This window comes from Corvus moneduloides, chromosome 6 (genome assembly GCF_009650955.1).
Source record: "Corvus moneduloides isolate bCorMon1 chromosome 6, bCorMon1.pri, whole genome shotgun sequence".
In the NCBI taxonomy this organism is placed as follows: Eukaryota; Metazoa; Chordata; class Aves; order Passeriformes; family Corvidae; genus Corvus; species Corvus moneduloides.
Genome location: NC_045481.1, coordinates 21584950 through 21605091, shown reverse-complemented (window position 1 = coordinate 21605091; position 20142 = coordinate 21584950). Strand labels below are relative to the sequence as shown.

At 40.9% G+C, this 20142-nt stretch overlaps 1 protein-coding gene across 38 annotated transcripts in view; it reads left to right on the top strand.

The window, feature by feature from the left end:
* Window positions 1-20142, top strand: part of NRXN3 (neurexin 3) — a 982258-nt gene that overhangs the window by 338468 nt on the left and 623648 nt on the right. For 30 of the 38 annotated variants that reach the window (XM_032113035.1, XM_032113016.1, XM_032113015.1 and 27 more), the window contains 2 exons: window positions 10656-10859; window positions 18479-18505. In XM_032113035.1, coding sequence (XP_031968926.1) covers window positions 10656-10859; window positions 18479-18505 — 231 coding nt within the window. The remainder of the gene's footprint in view (window positions 1-10655; window positions 10860-18478; window positions 18506-20142) is intronic. The other 8 variants (XM_032113034.1, XM_032113033.1, XM_032113032.1 and 5 more) reach the window with 1 other exon arrangement.

The window sequence follows — 20142 nt, the reverse complement described above, 5'->3', positions numbered from 1 at the left end:
ACCCATTCACTGAATGCCAGTGTAGGCATTTGGACCTGTACACAGTTCTGCACTGTAGATCCTGCACTACAGCCTCTGGCGTTTGAGATAGGCTTGTAGGAGTTTAGTAACTGTGTGATAATTATAACCAGAGTTATGGACTATGAATTTCTAACTGTGTCCTTACCAAAAGATACTGGATTTGTAAGACAGAAACTGCACTTGGTCATGTTTGAAGTCACAGAGGACAGTTCATGGACATCCCTGTAATTGTCCAAGCACTGAAATTCTGTGTAATTTGGGTCAACATTCATGCATAAACGCCTCACATATCTATGCCAATTCTTTTTTTCTTCTTTTTTTGTGTGAAATTTCTTTTTATTTAAAAAAAATTTATCTACAGGTACCAGAGTTGTAAAGTGGAATTTGGTCTGGGGTACAATCATGTTTTCAAAAGGCAAGTGTTTGTTATTTGAAAGTAGGACTGAGTTTCTTTTATCTGCCAATGAAATTTACAGGCTTGAACATGTACCACTTGCATCAGCCTTCATGATCCTGGCAATATCAACTGCCATTCCATGCCAGCTGCTAGTTTCTGCTTCTCTTTGCCTCTTTATCATGGTTCCAGTAATTGAACAGTGGTTGCAATTAGCTGGGTGAACAGATCTGGCTGTTGCGTCTCTGCTGATGACTTCATTAGGAATGGACAGAGCCTGTGGGATGCCTGGAAATCAGTGTCATCATTTTGGCACTGTCTGTGCTGCACTGACTGAGCGTTGCTCTCAGATGGTCACCACCCTCGGATTAGTGGTTTTGCAAGTGTTTTTAGGGAAGACAGCAGATCTGTGATAGAAGAAGAAAAGACTCTGAAGGGACCTTCCTCCAGATCCTCGTATTTTAAACTCATCTTAGTTTATCTTATATTTTAAGTTCGGAAGCTGTAGTCTGAATCTCCAAATTACGTATTATCCTGCATTTTTCCACAGCATGTTTGCTGTTGTTATCCTCCTAATCACTACCTGGTCTGTTGTATCGGGCTTCCCTTCAAAGATGACCTTCCCTTCACTCTTTCGTGAGTGTTGTGACATTCTTGTTTCCATGAAGCTGCTTGCCTTACATGAGTTAATAAATAGTTACCTAGTTCCTCTGCCTACTTAGTTTCAGCATGGCAGTGTCTCACTTCTGGCCCTAAATCACTGATTTGAAGAATCACTGGGCCTAAATCACTGGGTTGAAGAATTTTTGCTTTTTCAAAACAAGTTTGACCTACAGTTTGTAGACCCATGTTTTCCATTTTCTCCCCATTCTATTAACACACCTCTTCCAGGAATTTGCAAAGTTTAAGAGTTTGGGGCTGTCAGATGAGGAAAAGGAAGAAAATGAAGTTGAGGGTTGTCTAATGCTGTGAACCTTCCTTAAACCAACAGCCAGAGGCAATTGTAGTTAGTTTTTCTTTCCAGTATTAGAAAAACAGAGCTGAGGAGAGGTTGTTTATGGATTTTAAAAAGGTTATGAATGTAGTTTACGCTACAGCCTTGCTTTTCAAAAGTGATAGACTGATGACCCCAGAATCAAAGAATCATCAAGGTTGAAAGAGACCTTCAATATCATCTAGTCCAACTGTCAACCCAGCAGCACCATAATCACCCCTAAGCCATATTCCCAAGTTCCACATCCAGATGCCTCTTTAACACTTCCAGAGATGGTGACTCTACCACTTCCTTGAGCAATTTATTCCAATGCCTAACCACTTTTCCAGGGGAAAAAAAAAATTCTAATATCTAATCTCAATCTCCCCTAGCAGAATTTAAGGCCATTTCCTCATATCCATTGAGACATGACAGAGGAGACCAACCCCCAGCTCACCACAACCTCCTTTCAGGTAGTTGTAGAGAGCAATGAGGCCCTTCTTGAGCCTCCTCTGCTCCAGAATAAACAACCCCAGTTCTCTTAGATGCTCCTCATCAGACTTGTGCTCCAGAATCTTCCCCAGCTCCATTGCCCTTCTCTGGACTTGCTCCAGCACCTCAATGTCCTTTTTGAAGTGAGTACAGAGCACTCAGGGTGGGCCTCACCAGAGTAGAGAGGGATAATCACTGCCTTAGTCCTGCTGGCTATACTGTTTTTGATGCAGGCTAAGATGCCATTGGCCGCCTGGGCACATGCAGACTCAAATTCAGCTGCCCCTCAACCAGCACCCCCGAGTCCCTTTCTGCTGAGCATTTCAGGAACTACTCTTCCCCAAGCCTGTAGCACCACACGGGGGTGTTGTGCTTTGCCTTATTGAACCTCATGCCGTTGGCCTCAGCCCACTCACTGTTCCAGTGTGTCCATATCCATTCCTACCCTCATGCAGATCAAAACTCCTGCCCAACTTAGTGTCTTCTTCAAACTTACTGAGGATGCACTTGATCTCCTTGTCCAGCTCATTGATAAAGGTATTAAATAGAACTGGCCTTGATACTGAGCCCTGGGGAACAACACTTATGACTGGCCACCACCTGGGTTCCATTCACTACCACTCCTTGGGCTTGGCCATCCTGCCAGTTTTTCACCCAGCAAAGAGTACACCCATCCAAGACATGATAACTGCCTTTTGAGTAGCTTTCCCATATGGTCAGAGAAAAGGGCTGAAAGCACAAAAATCAGGTGTCTTTAGTAGTGTCATAACATGTTTGGTTCCAAACTGTAAATGCTCGGAGATGATTCAGCAGGAGTAAGGAATTTGCCCAAGGACATAGAGTGGCTGTAGGAAAGCAATGTTTTGAATCCTCTGTTTCTTTAGTCTTGCTGCAAGAGGCATTCCCCTCAATGTGATAACTCACAAGACAAAATCTTTTCCATCTCAAATCAGTAGCAATTTGCAGGTGTAAGGTGATGTCTGTGAAAAGGTGCAATATCCAGTGAAATCAGGGCATTCTGGCACTTGGCATAGAATAATCATTGTTGAAAGAGATCCCTGGAGGTTGTTGTCCCAAACACCTGCTTCAAGTGAGATCAACTTGAAGAGCAGAATTAATTGTTAAAGGCATTATCCTGTTGAATTTTGAAAATTTCCAGGATTGGGGTTTCTACAGCAGTTCTGTTGCAGTGTGTGGCAACCCTCATAGTGTAATTTTTTCCTTAAATTTTTCTCAATTTTCCCTTGCTACAGATTGTCTGCTGCCTCTTTTTTTCTTTGTATGCTGAGATAAACCAAACGTTTTTGCTGTAATCTCCCTTTTTTGGTGAACACTACTCAGAAGGTAGTGATCAAATGCTTTGTGTAGCTTGACAGTGCCGTGAAGATGACTCAAAGATGTTTGAACTAAACAGAAGTCGTGCCACTTTCTAAAGTGCCACCCATGGTAATGCAAATTCTCCAGCTATTGTTTTAGTAGCAGGTTTCCCCATTACACTCCTTTACACTGAGGAGCAGTTTTTCTTCTACCCTTAGCCTTCTTGCTAGAGATTTCTTCCCAAATAGTTGTACACAGCTCTGTAAATGTTAGAGTGACATTTGGAGTAGATTTGAAAAGCCCATGTGCTCCTTCTTGGTTCTCCTGAGTCTCTGCCAAGCTTCAGTATGGCAATATAACCTCACTCGTCACCTCCCAGGGCTAGCAATAATATTTACAAGCTACAGTTTCCTCTGTCTGCAAATATTTCCACTGTGGTACTCAGTGCTCTTTCAGTTTCTCCCTAGGCCAGTTCTTTATGATTGCAGCCCAAAGAAAGGAGAAGTGAAGTTTATTTGCCTTTCACTGTGGAGTACACAAATTTAATTTTTTTGTAACTCCCCACCTGACAACACCCCTTGATTAGCTCTTGCAATCACACCCCTTGATGACAACAAAGCAAGACAACTCTTGATGACAACAGGAGTGTAGGAAGGGCATACCCAGCCTGATGCTGATGGAAACTGGTACATACTACTTTGTAGGGTAGCCACAGGTTAACCTGGGGAGTTAGTTGATTAAGTACAGAAGTTGAGCAAAGCTAGAATCCAGACCAAGAATGTTAGACAGGTTTATTAATGAAGGGAGATTTGGGATCCATATCCCTAATATGTCTTCCCTAGGTCAGTTTAAAATTTGGAAGGTCTCCATTGAAGCTTTTGTTGTAGACAGGCAAAAGTCTTGTGGGATTTTACCTTACAATGATAGAAGACTCACAGTTTTAACTAGTTCCTTGAGATTTCGTCCACTTTAAGATGAAAATTCTCAGGACAGCTTTAAAGGATTTTAGTATAATATACCCACTTTATAATATTGAAGTAGAAGAGGTGTAGAAATAGTAGAAGTGTTAATTTTGGATTCAAAAAAGAAAATTAGTGCTGTTCTAAAAAGAAAAATCAGAATTACTTTTGTTCATAATAAAAGTAATTTCAAAGTCTAAACTCTATGAATCAAGGTAATATATTTTTTTTTTTTGTCTGAAGAAGGACATTATAATACATGCACTGTGTTGCTTAGGGCTCTTTGTTTGTCTTATTTACCTAGTTTTTTTTCTTAATGTCTTCCATTTTGTGGATACTTAGTCAATAATATTATCTGTAGACTTTGGTTATGTGTTTGGGAAGACCTCAAAGGGATAGAAGAGGTATAAGATACTGGAGCAGGGGGAGACAATGGTATGGAAAGGAAATTGGTGAATAGAGTATTTATTCTCTTCTGACTTTCTAGATAAATAAATAGGTGTGGTTTGCTCTTCAGGTTTCTTCAGGAATTTTTTTCTTTTATACGAAGGAACTTGCACTTCTGGGCTACTTTCAGGCTCAGAAATTAAATGTTTTAATTAATGTTATGAAATAAATTTTGCAAGGTTTTGAAAAAATGTGTTTGGTGAAGAATATTTATCTGTGTGTCGTCTGACCTATGTAAACATCTGCTAGCAATTTTTGTCTATAGCAGGGGCCTTATAAGTGACAATTACTATTACTGCTCCACCAGTATTCTTGCATCCCCAAAAATGTGATGAATGTCTCGGAGCTTGTTCTATTATGTCTTCCATTTGCTGTTCATTTGGAACTATTTTGTGCACATTGCACTGATAAGGGTGTCTTATGTAATTACTTTAAGTGCTTGTTTGGTCTTAACTGACATATGCTATTCAAATTGGAAAATTTTAATTTAAGAAAGTAGTATACAAATCAGAAAGAAGCCAGAGATGAGAAGCAGAAGAGGCAGGTTTTAGAAAACAAAAGCTAGGAGAAGCTGAGTAAAAAGGAGCTTACTTAGTCTAAAATAGAGTGAGGGAGCTGGAATAGTGATATACTGAGTTTCAGGATATGAAGATTCTTTTGTAAAGCAGACATATATACCCACTCGGGAGTGAAGAACGAAGGCATCATCTTAATTTGAAGCAAAGAAAAACTTGGATTGATGTTGAAAAAAATACTTTGGTCTTTCAGAGAGATTAAGTATCAGCAAAACCGGTCTGGTTTCTTTACTTTTCTGTAGCTGTATGTGTCCAAGATTTTTACTGTTTTATCTTCATGAGTTTCCAGTGGATAACACTCATAGTAACACTATTGACATCTTGTCAGTTTGAAATCTCTAAAGCAGAATAGCTTGGTTCTTACTAGCACAGTAAACCCTCTCAGTGTTTTATTAGTGATATTTATTGTTTGCAGGGTATTTTGCAAGACTAATAAAGCCCATTCTTATTCCTAATGTAAAGTTTCAGTTTACGTAGGTTTTAAAGATGGTTTTGTGTTCTCTGTTATTGTCCCTCTTGGTGCTAGTGAATTACACTTACATCCCTTCAAATTGGTCTTTCGTGTTTGGTGGGCTAAGTTTAAGTTGAAGCCCAATGACACTGAGATGGGAGACATCCAGGAAAAATTCCGTTTACTGCAGAAGGTGTCATAGCATAGTAAACATGGACTTTTCTTATGGGTCAATGAGAAGCAGTCCCAGAGCACGGTACCACCAGCACGCTTAGGGCACTGACAGGCCCTGCCTGGCCGCTGGGGCTGCCCCACCTGCTCATGGCCCAGGGCCCCATGGCAGCCCCCTGGCCATCAGCCCCCCACCCGGTGATGCTGCGGCAGGGCCAGTCTCCAGGTCCCTCCCACAGCATGCCCGGCCGCGGGTGCTTCCAGGCCAGGCCCACGTCCAACCCTGTCACTGTGGCTCTGCCTGGCAATTGCTCTTAGCCCTGGCCAGCAGATTGACTTCCTGGCCTGACCGTGGGCCTGCCTCATGACCTTGAGGTTTCCTGGTTTCTCGGTTGGACCTGGCCCCCATTTGTACATCTGTCCTACTCACCTTCCTGTGAGTGTGGGACAGCCCTGGGCAGCAAGGGACTGGCACAGGGAACTCCACAGCTCCTGGCACCCATCCTGCTGGATGATGTGCAAGGTCCTAACCGCTTGTGAGCACTTAAAGTTCCCATCATATCTTTTCCACCAAAACAGGAGTATTATCTCCTGGGTTCTAGTCAGATTCAGTCTGATTGATTACATTCAGTCTTCCCAAATTACTTGTCAGGCTGTTTTTGTTGGAACTCATCTGTATGGAATCCACTTGGACAGGAATTAGGATTCCTTTTTTTTTTCTTTTTAGATATTATTTTTGTAGGATTTTTGTTTTGTTTAGAAGTGTAATTTTTGTTTTCAGAAAATCTATTTTTTATCTGGGGCCATGTGTCTGCTAGTGGATATGTGAGGGCAGGAGGTGAGTTGTGCAATCAATGCCTTCAGGAAAACGTTGTCTGGTTTGCAGATACATAGCTTAGGTATTTCACGGATATTTGAATTAGCAAGAATGTGGAAATGTTTGGTCTAAGAGTTTTGGTCTCACAAATGTAGCTGGGGAAAATGTTGTGTGCCCTGAACTGCTGTCACTGGGGACTTCAACTTTCATGAAGTGTGGATATTTTTAATTATTTTTGCAATGTCACCTTTCTGAAAATTTCAGTAAGAAACTACACTGTATTGTAGTCTGGGAGGCAGAGAAAAAAGACCATGGGGAAGGAGAGTACAGAAAAACTAAGAGGAAGAAGGAAGAAAAGAAGCAAGGGATGGAGATTAATACAAGAGAGAGGTTAGAAAGCAGGAGAAAAAGCATGAAGAGGTCTTGAATAATTTTCTGTCTGTGTGCTAAGAATATGCCTGTTCCATCTCCCTGGGAGGTTTATGCAGAGCCTTGTGGGGAAGCAGCAATGAATTGCTCCTTTGGATGCTAAGTGTAAAATTAAAACTGGCAGGGTCTGAGAGCACAAAACTGGGAAGCTAATTGCTCCTAATAACATATTGATTTTCACAGATTTCTGGCATTATGTCAGAGCAGTTTTGAACCAGCACCTGGTTTCTTCTTCTTCCCATCTCCAAACTAATGGCAATGAAGCTTCTGGCATTAGGATCACAAATAAATGCCACTCACTTTTTTGTCTGTACAAGTCTGTGGGGGTTTCAAGCATGATTTCACACATTGCTCCTATGCATCCAATATAATAGCTACCCGAAAAGTAGAAGGGTGGCAGAAACCTGCATGTATTTTAAACTTGGATAACTGTGCTGCTGCCTGTTAGTATGGTGCTGAACAAAGCATTACAGTCTCATTGCTGCGGGTGGCTGAGGACAGTTGAATGGATGCCTGTATTCAGGCAGAAGTCGCCAGCACAGGTGTCTGGGTGGCTGAGGTCATGTACTTGTTGCCAGGTTGCATTCAACCCTGAGCAGATTTGCTGTATGTGTTGCTCAGCTGTAACATGCTTTTCTTGAGCTTTGGGGACTGACTGTCAGGAAAAGGAAATAGGTTTTATTTGTATGACTGCTACTAGGCAATACCCTCCTCTGAACGGAGTATTTTCATAGCTGGAGGGAATGGTCTGCTTGCAAGGAGATGTACTGAAAGGCTCCCAGATACTCCAGATTGAGAAGACTTGCAAAGTGAGAATGAAATCCTGCTATTTTTGAAATATGTCAAGTGCATACGGCACAATAACAGAACATTGTCTCCTGTGGTTTTGTGGAGGCTGTTTCAACTATTTCAAGATATTAATTTTATCTACTTAATTGTTACGAGGTTTCATTGCATCGTGCTTGTAGCAGACTGGCCAGAGAAGGGACAGTAATACCTGGTTTATGCTACTGTGAGATGTCAGCTGAAACACTGTCCAGACTTTTATGTTATCTTCAGCAATTCTGAGTGTTCCTCAGGTCCTCCTTACATAAGTATAATAGTAAGGGTTGGGATTTCTTGTCTAAGGACAGTAGTTATATGGCGATGGGATCAGTAAAGCTGAAGGACACAAATTTTACTGAAGGGAAGAGACTCATTATTACCATGCTTTTGGTTTGTTCTAGTCACTGCAGAAAAACTCATGTTTTCAAAGCTCCTAATGCATGGCACTGTGTAGAAGGAAGCAGCAGTGCTGGGACATTTGTGTCAGCTACTCCCACTCACAGTCCCGATATCCTCCAACCCCCTTCTCGCAGCTATTCATGTGCTAGGGCCAGCAACTGTTTCATGCAAGGCACATCTGAACTGAAGGCCTCAAAAGAGCCATTTCATGCTTGACTGGATTTTCTAATACAATCTGCAGAGAGAGAGAGAGAGAGGAAAGAGAGCAAGGAAGGCTTGTGTGTACATAGGCATTGCCTTTGAGTGTATGTATAAAATACAGTACATTTAGTTCCAGCTTGCAGCTGTGGGTGGCAAGTGAAAGGTGCAGACGTGAGGGGGAAGAGAATTTCACTTTGAAAGGAAGAAACTATTCTTCCACCTTGAAAAAGAGGCTTTCTTTGCTCCTCTGTTTCTCGGCCAAATGAAGATGTGGGACCCCAGGGCAACACTGGCAGCTGGTACCAGAGATGTGTGTAATGTTATGGCTGAGTGGGTGATGTGTGTAGAGAGCTTTCTGTGTACAGACCATGACAGTGTGTGGTGAACGCAGCTAAGGAAACTGGTGAGTAAGGATGCTGTTCACAGACATCTTAATGGTGGTCCCAGAAAAGTTTTCTTCTTATGTTTGCCTGTCCTATGACCGCTGAGGTGCTGCACACCAGCTATTAGTGTGGTGGGTTGCTGCATCTGCACAACTGTTGTGATCCCCACTAAATATTTTGGAACCGTATATGTGTCTCCTCTGTCACTTTATCAGCTTGATATTTATATCTTTATTTATCACCTCATTTGCATATTTATTGCATTGCAGTTCTGTTTCTGGCCATTTTGGAGCCAGCCATGGTTGCTTTGTGGCACGGACATTTAGATCTTCCTCAGTTTCCCATCAATTTACGCTACTGTAGCATCTAACATTTAGACGTTGAGAGGAGTAAGGTTCAGCTCTGCCAAGTTCGCTGTTTCCTGATGGAAGTTCTGCTCTCATTGTCTGGGAAAAATGGGACAAAGGGCTGAAGTATAAGGAGAGCATCTAGATTCCAAATACATGTTTTGCAGTTGGTTAAATTAGATGGGCTGTTAACTTTCTGGGGGGGGGGTGGTGGGGTGGTGGTGCCTGGAGAGAATCCCAGTCAATCATTTGAGAAAACTTCAGCTGAACTGAACTGGATGAGGTACTGGTAAGAGAGCTTTATGGATGAGTTACTGGTAAGAGAGCAATCCATCCATGTTTCTAGGAAGCTGAACCAGTCAGGTTTTTTTAAACTCTGGGATTTTGACATGTAGTTTTATGGTAGAAGCCCTACATGGAGCAATCTCTACAGGTCTGTCTTTGGTGGGGGTTGGCTGTGGGGAATAGGAATGCTCTGATTCATACATTTATATGTTTATGTAGATTTGTAAATTTTGCAGATGAAAATGCTTTTGAGCATGTTCCCTGAAGAAACAATAATTGCCATGCTGTAGTGCTTGCTGCAGTTCTAACACAAGACTTTAATTCTACCCCTTAGAGGAGAATATCACTTTCTGCAGACAAGACCCTGAACAAATAGAGAATGCAAAGTTTAACTCCTTTCCTCGACTGAAATTCCAATTTTCCTTGACATCCTCAGAGATGACAGTAAAACATAACTTCTTTCTTCACTTTTTTTCCCCCCCTCCTGGCTTTCATTGTGCCTCTATCTTCTAACTTTTGCTGCATTTGAATGGCCCTTGCAATGGAGTTTGGTTTATTCCTTTCTTCATTTGCATTGGTTGTGTCAGCAGAGCTCTACTAACATTGATTGTTAGTAAGTAGTGAAAAAATATAAAATCACAAAAAGGAACAAATCTGATTTAGAAAAGACCTGTTAGGAAATGCACTTTATACAGTTGTTTGTCTTTAAAGTGTTATTGATGAAATGAAATTCCTCTCTAAATAAGCAACAGCATGAGTACCAGAAATTAGAACACTAGTCACTATAGTTGTTACTGCTAGTCCTAGGGAAGGCTGGACTTCAGTGCACTGAAGGAGATTGCATTTTCTGGAAGATGTGAAAAACAAAGGCTCTGCTAGCACCTAATCACAAAAGGGCTCTCTCCTAACATGCTTGACCTTGGGAATTATGTGTCCAGGCTACTGCTATTACCAGTTGCAGTGAACACCACATCTTTCTTTGCTGCTCATATTTGCCCCACAGGGTTTCTAGATGCAGTTAAATGGTTGTTGCACTTTTCCCCAGTTACATACCTTTCTGTGGCAAGTGCTATGGTTTCTGTAGACACAGTGCTTTGTGGTAGATGTGGGGGTTCTTCAGAGGTGTAACTTCTTCTCATTTCTTGCAATTGTTTTCTGATTCCTTGCAGAGGCCTCTATCTTGAGCTATGATGGCAGCATGTACATGAAGATCATCATGCCCATGGTTATGCACACAGAAGCAGAAGATGTGTCCTTCCGTTTCATGTCCCAGCGTGCTTATGGGCTGTTGATGGCAACCACCTCACGAGACTCTGCTGACACTCTGCGCCTGGAGCTGGATGGAGGCCGTGTCAAACTCATGGTCAACTTAGGTATCGTATAAACACCTTCCACTGCCCTCTTCACTATTAGTTTGGGCTTGTGATTAGTGTTTTTTTTAAATAATTTCATTTAATTTCTGTTGGTTTGATTGGATTGGATTGATTTCTAAAACAACAAACTTTTATAATTATATTCTCTTGCGGAGAGAAATTCTCTTCTGCATTGCTGCATGAAGATTTGCTGTCAGTTCTTCGTTATGGACAGTGTTGGTTTTTAAATCTTTAAGTTTTTAAGTTTCCTTTCTTGGTCTGGGACTGGTGAGCTCTGTGTGAAACATGCTACTTGGTCCATCTTTTGATCAGTTACATCCCTCATTCATCCAGCATCACTCAAAACAGTCAAAGGCAAACATGGAAAGGAAGCAAAATGGATATGGTGGCAAGCAGAAGCCCTGTGAACCCCCTGCCCTTTGCATAATTTGGTAGCATTTGATACAGCTTGCCATATTTTTTATATCTAATAAAAAAGCCTGGTGATTTTTGTTGTATCTTTATTAAAAAGAAAGTAACAATAGTAAAAGTGCATCCCCCTATCCCAAAGGGCTGTGTTCTGTCTCCTTAGAGTTATACTTTCTCAGAAAATAATTCAAAAAGACAATTAGAAACAAGTCCAACAATAACAACAACACAAAAACAATTGGGAGTGAATGTGCTATTAGATTAGCCTCAATTCATTTTCTTGACAGTCTTTAGGTATTCTACGGAGTGAAATTCTTAAAGAATGTAAATGCATGAGCTGAAGCTTTCTTTCACTTTTCAGTGATGCAGCTTGTTGCTTCATGTGAATTGAGGAATACAACTAAAAAGAGTTTCTGACTCAAACAGGCAAAACTAACATCATAGTGCATAATCTTATACCTTTAAATGTGTAGGTTATTGTATGTGAAGGTTTGTGTATGGTCTGTTAGAATTTCTGTCAGCTTTCAAAGTTCTAAGGCCCACTGGAACAAGCTTTCACATTTTTTGTGCTAATAGTATCACCATCTTCAGAGCCCTTCAGAGCTGTGACTGTCAGGAGCAGACCATGTAGCAGCTTTGTTTGTGGAATATGTTGTCCAGCAGTTGTCCTCTGGAACAAGCTTGCTGTTTAAAATTGCATCTGGTGTCTTTTTTTTTTTTTTTTGCTTTGAAATTGTGAGCCAGGCCCTATTATTTTCTTTTTGAATAAGAAAGTGTAGAGAAGAAGATACGTCAAACAAGTTCATATCTCTTAAAATGAATGAGTGTCCATCTAAAAGTCTATAGAAACTCTTGCCTTTTAGTAAATAAAAGCAAAAAACCAACAAAAACCCCCCCATATATTTGCATATTTGCTTTGCTTAGCTTGACTGAAGAAGCACAAAGCACTATTGAGTCTGTAGCTGCATAAGAGCTGTTGCTGTCTTATCCAGACTGGCCTACAGGACAGATGGAATAGATGAACTTCAACTATGACAGTAACTTCTCAAATAAAGAGAAACAGCACTCTGATGATAGCCATCTCTGCCTATATGAACTCTAAGCGAAGGAAAATTTCATAGATTTTCCAGGGTTTCTCTGGAGAACAGCTCAAAAGAACTGCTGTTGAGGCTCCTTACATGTGCAAAGAGAATCTTCCACAAAACCCCAGAGCATCTGTGTATATGTGTTTGCGTTTTCTTCTGATCTAATCAGTTGTTGCTAAAAATCAAGCAAAATGAGATTATATTTTCCCCGTTTCGTTTCTTGAAAATTATGGCTAGTTTTTTTTTTCTCAGAAAATAAAATTAATCGCTGAAAGATTGGTAGTGGCATGATTCTGTTGGGGAAGTGATGGGGCAGCTGAGTATCTGCCCAACTCTACAGTATCCTCTTGTAGCCCAGAGCCAGTTCTTTTACTTTTCAAGCCTTAGTTTTTCTATTTGTTGAAAGGAGAATTCTTTGCACCCTGTGAGGGATGTGCTACTATTTTAGTAAGGACTGCTTTTATCACCTTTGGTATTCCCACATGAAAAGTACTACAGCATGAAAATTTCCAGACTTCATCAAAAATTGTCACTTTTTCTTCTGAGAAAGGTACCGCTTGTTTGATTCTGTTATATCTTCTTAAAAATGAAGGAGAATTAGTGGAATTGCTCATTTGGGCATTCAGGGCCTCCTAGACTTAGACCCTAAGTAAATACGAGGAGGCTATATTTAGGTAACCCTGAATATATCTATTTTTTAAAGCTTACTCTTTCCTTTCCAGTTTTGATTATATCGTGCTGGCAGACAGTATTTTCCCTCAGGGCCTGTCAACATTGTATGCCTGATTGGCATTGGTCACTTCTAGCACTCACTGGGGTTTTTTATGCCATCACCTAGCGTGGGGGTGGACTGCTCAACTCTTACTGTCTGGCACCTAAAAGATGTGGCTAAAGATTTGCCAGATGGCCTACACATGTTTGGGAAAGAGGTGTTGTTGACAGCTTAATGCAGGGACAATATCTGTGAGCAAACCCCTGTGTAAACTGAAGGCTGGTTCTGTGTAGTAGCAGACTGAAGCAATGTGTATGCCACATTTTGCCAGCTTTTCAGCTGGAAATTTTTGTGAGGTTGAATATTCCCCAAAGTGACTACAGGCTGGATCAGTGGAAACCTGTCAGCACTCTTCTATATCTGACTCAACAGAGAGGCAGTTTAGACTGTTGGAACGCACACTGAGCTTCACCTCTCCTTTCTTCAGATTTATAAAGCTGTCAGATAATGTCCTTGAAACAGAACTTTCCTTCTACCAAAACAGCAAAGTTACTTTGCTGTTGAAGAACAGAATTTGAGGAGGAATCACCTTACCAGAGCCATTCATTTCCAGTTGTTTACTCTAAGTCACAGTAACTCTGTATGGAGACCGTTCATAGCCCAGATGTCACAAATGAGAACCAAATCTTTATCCAACCTTGCCAAAATCTCCTTACCCGTGAGAAACAGTCATCAACACCACCTCTGAAGACCTGAATATGCTTGGTGCTTACTAGCTATGTGTCAGTATCCCCTGAGGGTCTAACCTGTGATACATGTGTGTAAACAAGGACTGTTTTGAGGGGTGAGTTAACTGTGCTTTTCTTATAAGTCATTTAATACTATTACTAAGAGCTGTCTCTTTCTTCTCTTCTTTGATCTATTCCATTAGATTTCTTATTATCATTTGTGTCTTTATTAAGGTCTTTCCTATGTTGTTTTTTCTTTTCTTTCTTTTCTTTTTCTTTTTTTTTTTTTTTTTTTTTTTGAATCTTCTGTGTGTTTCAGTTGTAAAGCTTTCCCATACCCCATCAGCCATGGTAAATCAAAAGATGGTATTCGACCCTTCAAAGGCCTGAAGCCTGCGGCCCGCACGGCAAACAGCCCTGAGAACAGAGCATACGGAGCAGCCTGCAGGGGCTGGCATATCCCTCTCACCCCTCAGCACTCAGTGTCCAAGCCAGTCAGGGGAGAGAGATACAGCAGGTGTGGGTGGCCATGGGCAGCTGGGGGCTTGCTCTAGAAGGTGGGAGGGAAAGGAAGAGCAGCAATGAATAATTCTCTAAGGAAGGGGCAAGGAAGTTGCTTCAGACCTTTCCACTGTGGGTGCCAGAGGCCCTGCAAATCTTCATGTTGACAGCATGACTATCAGTAGTTTTGAGTTTTTGTTGTGTGAAGAATAGAAATCCGAATGTGATGCATATCTCACTTCTGCTGAGAAGGATTTTGAAGAAGTGGGTCTGGAGTGGAAGGAGAGAGAGAGAGAGAGAGAGAAATTAAGCAAATCATAGCTTGGAACATGCTTGGGAATAATTTTTGATGCTGAGATGACGTGCAGAAAGGGAAAGAAATGGCTGGTCTGATAGGGAGATCCACCTTCACGTTTTTCCTCCCATTGATAAGTGGCAGGGTTATAATGTTGTACTGACTTTTACTTAAGAATATTTCATTTTTTTTTCTTCCTGGCCTGGTCACTGGTGATGAGGATATTCAGGTCACCGGTCACTAGGATAAATATGTCCTGTCTCCTCTCATTTAAGGAAGTGTAACCATCCCTCTCACCTATCTTTTCCTAAGCTAAATCCTGAGGGATGTCAGAGCCACCTTTGCCCATCCAAAATGAAGGTTTTTTGTCATTTCTACATACAAATAGTGCAAGTAGGAGAGAGACGAAGAGCCTCAATATAATGTTGGGTAAGTATGCACAGGACTTTATCTGGTTTTCCCATAGGAAATAACTCAGAGTGAGCTTAGAAACAGTTTTTTGTCCTATTCTTGCCTAAAAGTACTCTTCCATAGCCACACATGGCTGCTCATCCAAAGGAAAAACCATTTTGTTCTCACACAGCAAAGGTGACTTTCTTTCTTGATTCAAGGATAAAACAGCCTGGAGCCTTAGCAGCATCAAATAAATATTACTATTTTCAGACAAAAAGATACAGGTGGTAAGAAGCACAGGCCTAAATTGCAGATGAATGTTTGCTGCTAAAGATACCTCAATTCAAACAATGGATCCCTTGTGTTAGCTAACTGCAGTCAAGCTATTTAACCTTTTGGAAGGAGACTGTCTTTGGCCCGTTTTCCAAGTGATATGCCCAGATTCCATCTGAGCACTGAGGAAGGAGCTTCTGGTTTACATTAGACAATTAATGAAAAGAAAGTAACTGCAGAAGGTCTTCCCAGCTAATCCTGCTCCTCATGCAGTAACAGACTCTACTTTCACTTCCCTACTATCCACCACATTCCTCATCCAATTGCTGAACTGGCAGGTGACTGGATTTACAGCTGTTCAGGCATACTCATCTCCAAAACCTGTCTCAGAAATAAATACTGATAACAGGGCTGAGTGCCCCAGATGATGATTCCCAGAAGTATCATTGGCCTGGTACTGTGCAGGAGGAATCCCAAGGAGTTTTTTAAATTATTCCTGAATTAACCAGATGCTGCTGTTTTGAGCACAAAGACCAGACTACACCTGCACCCTCACCACCAGGAAAAATCTCCTCTGCTTTGGATTTGTACTGTTGTACTAGTTATGGGGGACATAAGTGTTTTCTTCCTTTTTAAAAACTGATTTAAGAGAGAGAGAGAACAACTTCATGTATTAATGTTTTTGGAAAATTTTTGGATTGCTTTTGGCAAGGCTCAAAATTGAGGCAATGAACAAGAAACCTATGTATTTTCTTTGATGGTAGTGTGGATGGTATTTTGGTGCTGGTGTAGCTCTTAGCTGCCCTGCAGGATCCCCACTGACGCAGTTAAATGAAACCTGGATGGGGAGCTGGTTCCTTTGGAGTGCACCTGGGCATTTCTGTCTGGCACCCAACTGCATGGCATTGCAGACTTTGTGCTCACAGTCTGGAGATGTAATAGTGCTGTGTACTTGCCAGGGAAGCCCTCTCAGTGGCCTGGACTCTCATCCTTTGAAACAGGAATCTCGCAGCCAAGATAAGGGCTACACTGGTTTTCATTTTGAAACATTTCCCCCTTCACCTGGAGTAGCATTTCAGCCTGAGGGTAAGCCCTAGGACGTATAGTTATTTTGGGATCACTGAAAAAACCCAAAAACCCCAAAACACAACTCTGCAGTCATCAACAAAAAAAAGTAATTTTAATCTCTGATGAACGTTGCTGAGGACCAGCCATATTTCCCTTTCTTGCATACTTGCTCTTTAGTCCATAAGAAATTCCCATGTTGTTCCAGCTGTAGCAACTCTCTTGACCTCGCTTGCGATGAGACTTGAGCATCTCTCTTGCTGTGACTCTCCATCAGGTCAGAGAGGGAAGTTCCCTTGCATGTACTTCAGAGCTCCCTTTGCCCCACCCAACTCCTATAAGGGATATAGCCACCACTGTATGGTGATCGTAGCAGTTGCTCCAGGGCTGTTTGCTCCCACTTTTCTGTTGCGGTTGACGACACATGACAAACCTAATCGCACAAAACCAAACCCAGATTTTCTCAGGAGAAGTTCTGCTTGAAAACAGACTCTCTCTGGCTATGTTACTCCTGATTGGTGTGTCCCTGCTCATTACAACTCTTTATTATTTATAGACTCTTGTTCTTTCCCCACCTTCATTTTTTAAGAACTGTGTTTAGTGTCAGCTGCTGAAGTAATTTTTCTACATCTGTCTGAGCGAACATAAAATTCGTCCAGTTAAGAAGCAAACTGCATTATATTTCTCTGTATTTCCATTCTGTATAATCTCCCTTGCTGGGCCATATCTCTGTAATAAATACAACCATTTCTGGTGATTAAAGCTTTAGTTGTCCAGACAAGGTGCCTACTAGCATGGTGCTATTATTCATGGCCTTGATTTCCCGAGAAGGTCAGCATAGCCCAAGATATGTAATAGCACTGATACGATAGCTCTCACCCATGTTAGACACCACAGCAGTGGATGTTCACAAGGCTGCAAGTAGGCATTAATAAGTGAAAGATCCTCTTATGGATCATATCCTGAGATATGCTGAGCATTAGTGTGTTAAAAAAGAGAAGCAATGCTCAGAAGCCCTCTAGCTCAGGGTCTCCTACTGCAACTTGCTTTCTTTGTGCAGACTCCTCAGTTACCATTTATTAGATTCCACAAGCACAACTCTGTTTTTCTTTCCATGTACCTCTCTTTGTCCCTCCCTTGCCTGTAACCTCTGAATGAAGCAGGGCCAGCAAAGGTTCCCAGATCTGCCACTTCACTGTCCATTTCATCTTCTTCCTGAACGTTACAAGCACCCCATTCAGTCTTAGCGTTCAGACAGCAAGATGAGATTGGGCTCTGAGGAACTGGCAGGCCTGGGGGCCTTTGAAAGAAACCCCCCCTCTCCCTGCCAAGCCCAAAAAAAAGTATTCCCAACCTCCAGAACTAGCTGAAATCTGGGCTGGGCGTTCGTGCGGTTAGCTGTTTGCAAGTGGCCATTTTATGACAGGACACAACAGGGCAGTATATTAACCCTTTCCTCACCTGAGCGGACAGTGTCAAATGTGTCTGTGCACATACTAAAAAGTGTTCTGGGCTGGCTTTTGGGGGAATGAGAAGAGGGTCTGTCTTTGGGAGAGCTGGAAAGGGTTAAATATTGCACCAACAAATCTCATAGGCTGATTTTACAGGTATTCTGTGTTGACAGATGGTGTATTTTTGCAATAACAATAAGAATTAATGTAAAAGAAACCAAGTGTAAAGGTTCACTTTGAGCTTCAAGCTTCTTAGGGAAATTGCTGAAGGTCTCTAAAAAGCAAAAATGACACTTGAGTATGACTTGTGTCTTGAGGGAGATTTTTATGCCTTAATTATAAAATTTTTAATTGTAATTCACATCAGTTCATGGTCTGGAGTGGAAGATAGATTTGTAGGTTTCTATAAAAAGGAAAGAACTTTCTGTGTCAACATGTGGATATGTATGTATATTGGTATATTTCTCTATACATATGTGTATATATATATGTGTGTATATATATATATTTATGTAACAGATATTTACATAGAATATACTGTACATATACACCCACTCCTGAACTTGTACAGACTGTATATAAGTATAAAATGGCCACATCTCTTTGCGTGTGTCTGTCCCCGGAAGGGTGGACTGATTGTTTTTGGATGTCTGCAGCTGTTACCTTGAAGGATGCAATTTCATCTTTCATTTATTTTTCCCCATCTAGACTGTATCAGGATAAACTGTAACGCCAGTAAGTTTTCCCTCAAGTTTCATTTTGTTCTCTTTCTATATATATTAAAATAACTTTATTTTCTTTGCTGTTTTATAAGCTGTTTTTCTTTTCTTTTCTTTTTTTTTCTTTTCTTTAAAAATAATCTCCTGAAATTGATGGGTGGGATATGAAGCTGGAGAGGGAGGAGGGAAGATTTTAAGGTGACTGTGTGTGGCAAATTTTGTATTAGGTTTCTCCAAGGAAGAGATGAACTGTTATTTCATAGCTTTGCAGAAGAACACCTGAGGAACCTGATGAGCTGATACTATATTTCACTGGTAACCTGTTGGCTTTATGAAAACTTTTAAAGAACCACATAAGAATAACAACAGGTACTGTATGCACCTCTCCACTACAAAACGGCATGCATATTTAAAACCAAAACAAAACAAGCTTCAAACTCTTGCTTTATTACAGAATGGTAGCAACTTAACATGACATTTATTCAAAGTAATTTTTATTTGGGTATAGAATGAAAAAAAATTAGATCTTACATTTAGAGTATATTATATATACTTCATATATATATGTATATATATGGCATTTGCCACTCTTAGGTTTCTATAAGAAATTCCATCTGAATCTCTGGGTCACTGAAGATTCCTTTCAGTATGTAGAAGTGGGGAGGAAGGATTATAAAATGTCTGTGAAAAATGATAGTGAAAGATTATGTCCATTTCTAGACTGACTGAGCAAGCCAAATCTTTTTCTGTTCTACTTCAAAGAGTTGATCAAAGTTGATGTAGGCCTCAAAGTAAAACCCACTCCCCAAACAATGGAACTGTTTATCTCTCAAGTGTGCTTTGAGGCTTATCTGAAGTTGTAACCAGGTTCCTGAACTGGCAGATCCTCTGTATTAGAGTTTATGTGTAAGTATTTATGAAGGGCCAATGCCAGCTGATTGAGAGCCTACTTTGCACGAAACTGTGAGCAATTAGTTTTTTGGACTTGGAAAGTGGTTCATGTGAGCCTGTGGCTGGGGGTAAGCCCTAATATACCATAGAAGCTTGTTCATGATAATTTACTTGATTTCAATTATTAAATTGTTATCTCAACCCACATATTTTACCTTTTTCCAATTTTCCTCCTCATCCCACTGATGGGAGGAGGGGTGTAAGCAAGCAGCTTCATGGTGCTTAGTTGTTGTATGGAATTAAATTGCTACAAGTGGGATAAGTCAATGTATGACTCAAATCTTGACAGGTCTTGTTGAATTCCTTTTGCTCTTCGAAGTTTTCACACTAAATTTCAAGATAGAATGTGCAATAGGGAAAAGTGTCTTCAATCTGGTAGCTGAGATTGCCAGAATTTACATAGCAGTGGTGAGGACATTTGCATAAAAATAGGATCTTTTGCTTCATAAGAGTTCATACGCTCTTGCTGCTTTAGCTGCCTGTAACTCTATCAAAACACTTGCCCCATAGTTCTTCTTGATGTGTGTCACCTGAGGATCCATGTCATTTCCTCTGGTACTGGACAACAATCTGATGTTGTCAACATCTTCAACTCTTGATGACAGCTGGCTGTTTAAAGGCTTAGCTATGGAAAACTATCTTCAGGTGGGAAGTCAGCTTTAGTAGCAAGTAGCAATTGTCTGTTTTTCATGCAAATAAAAA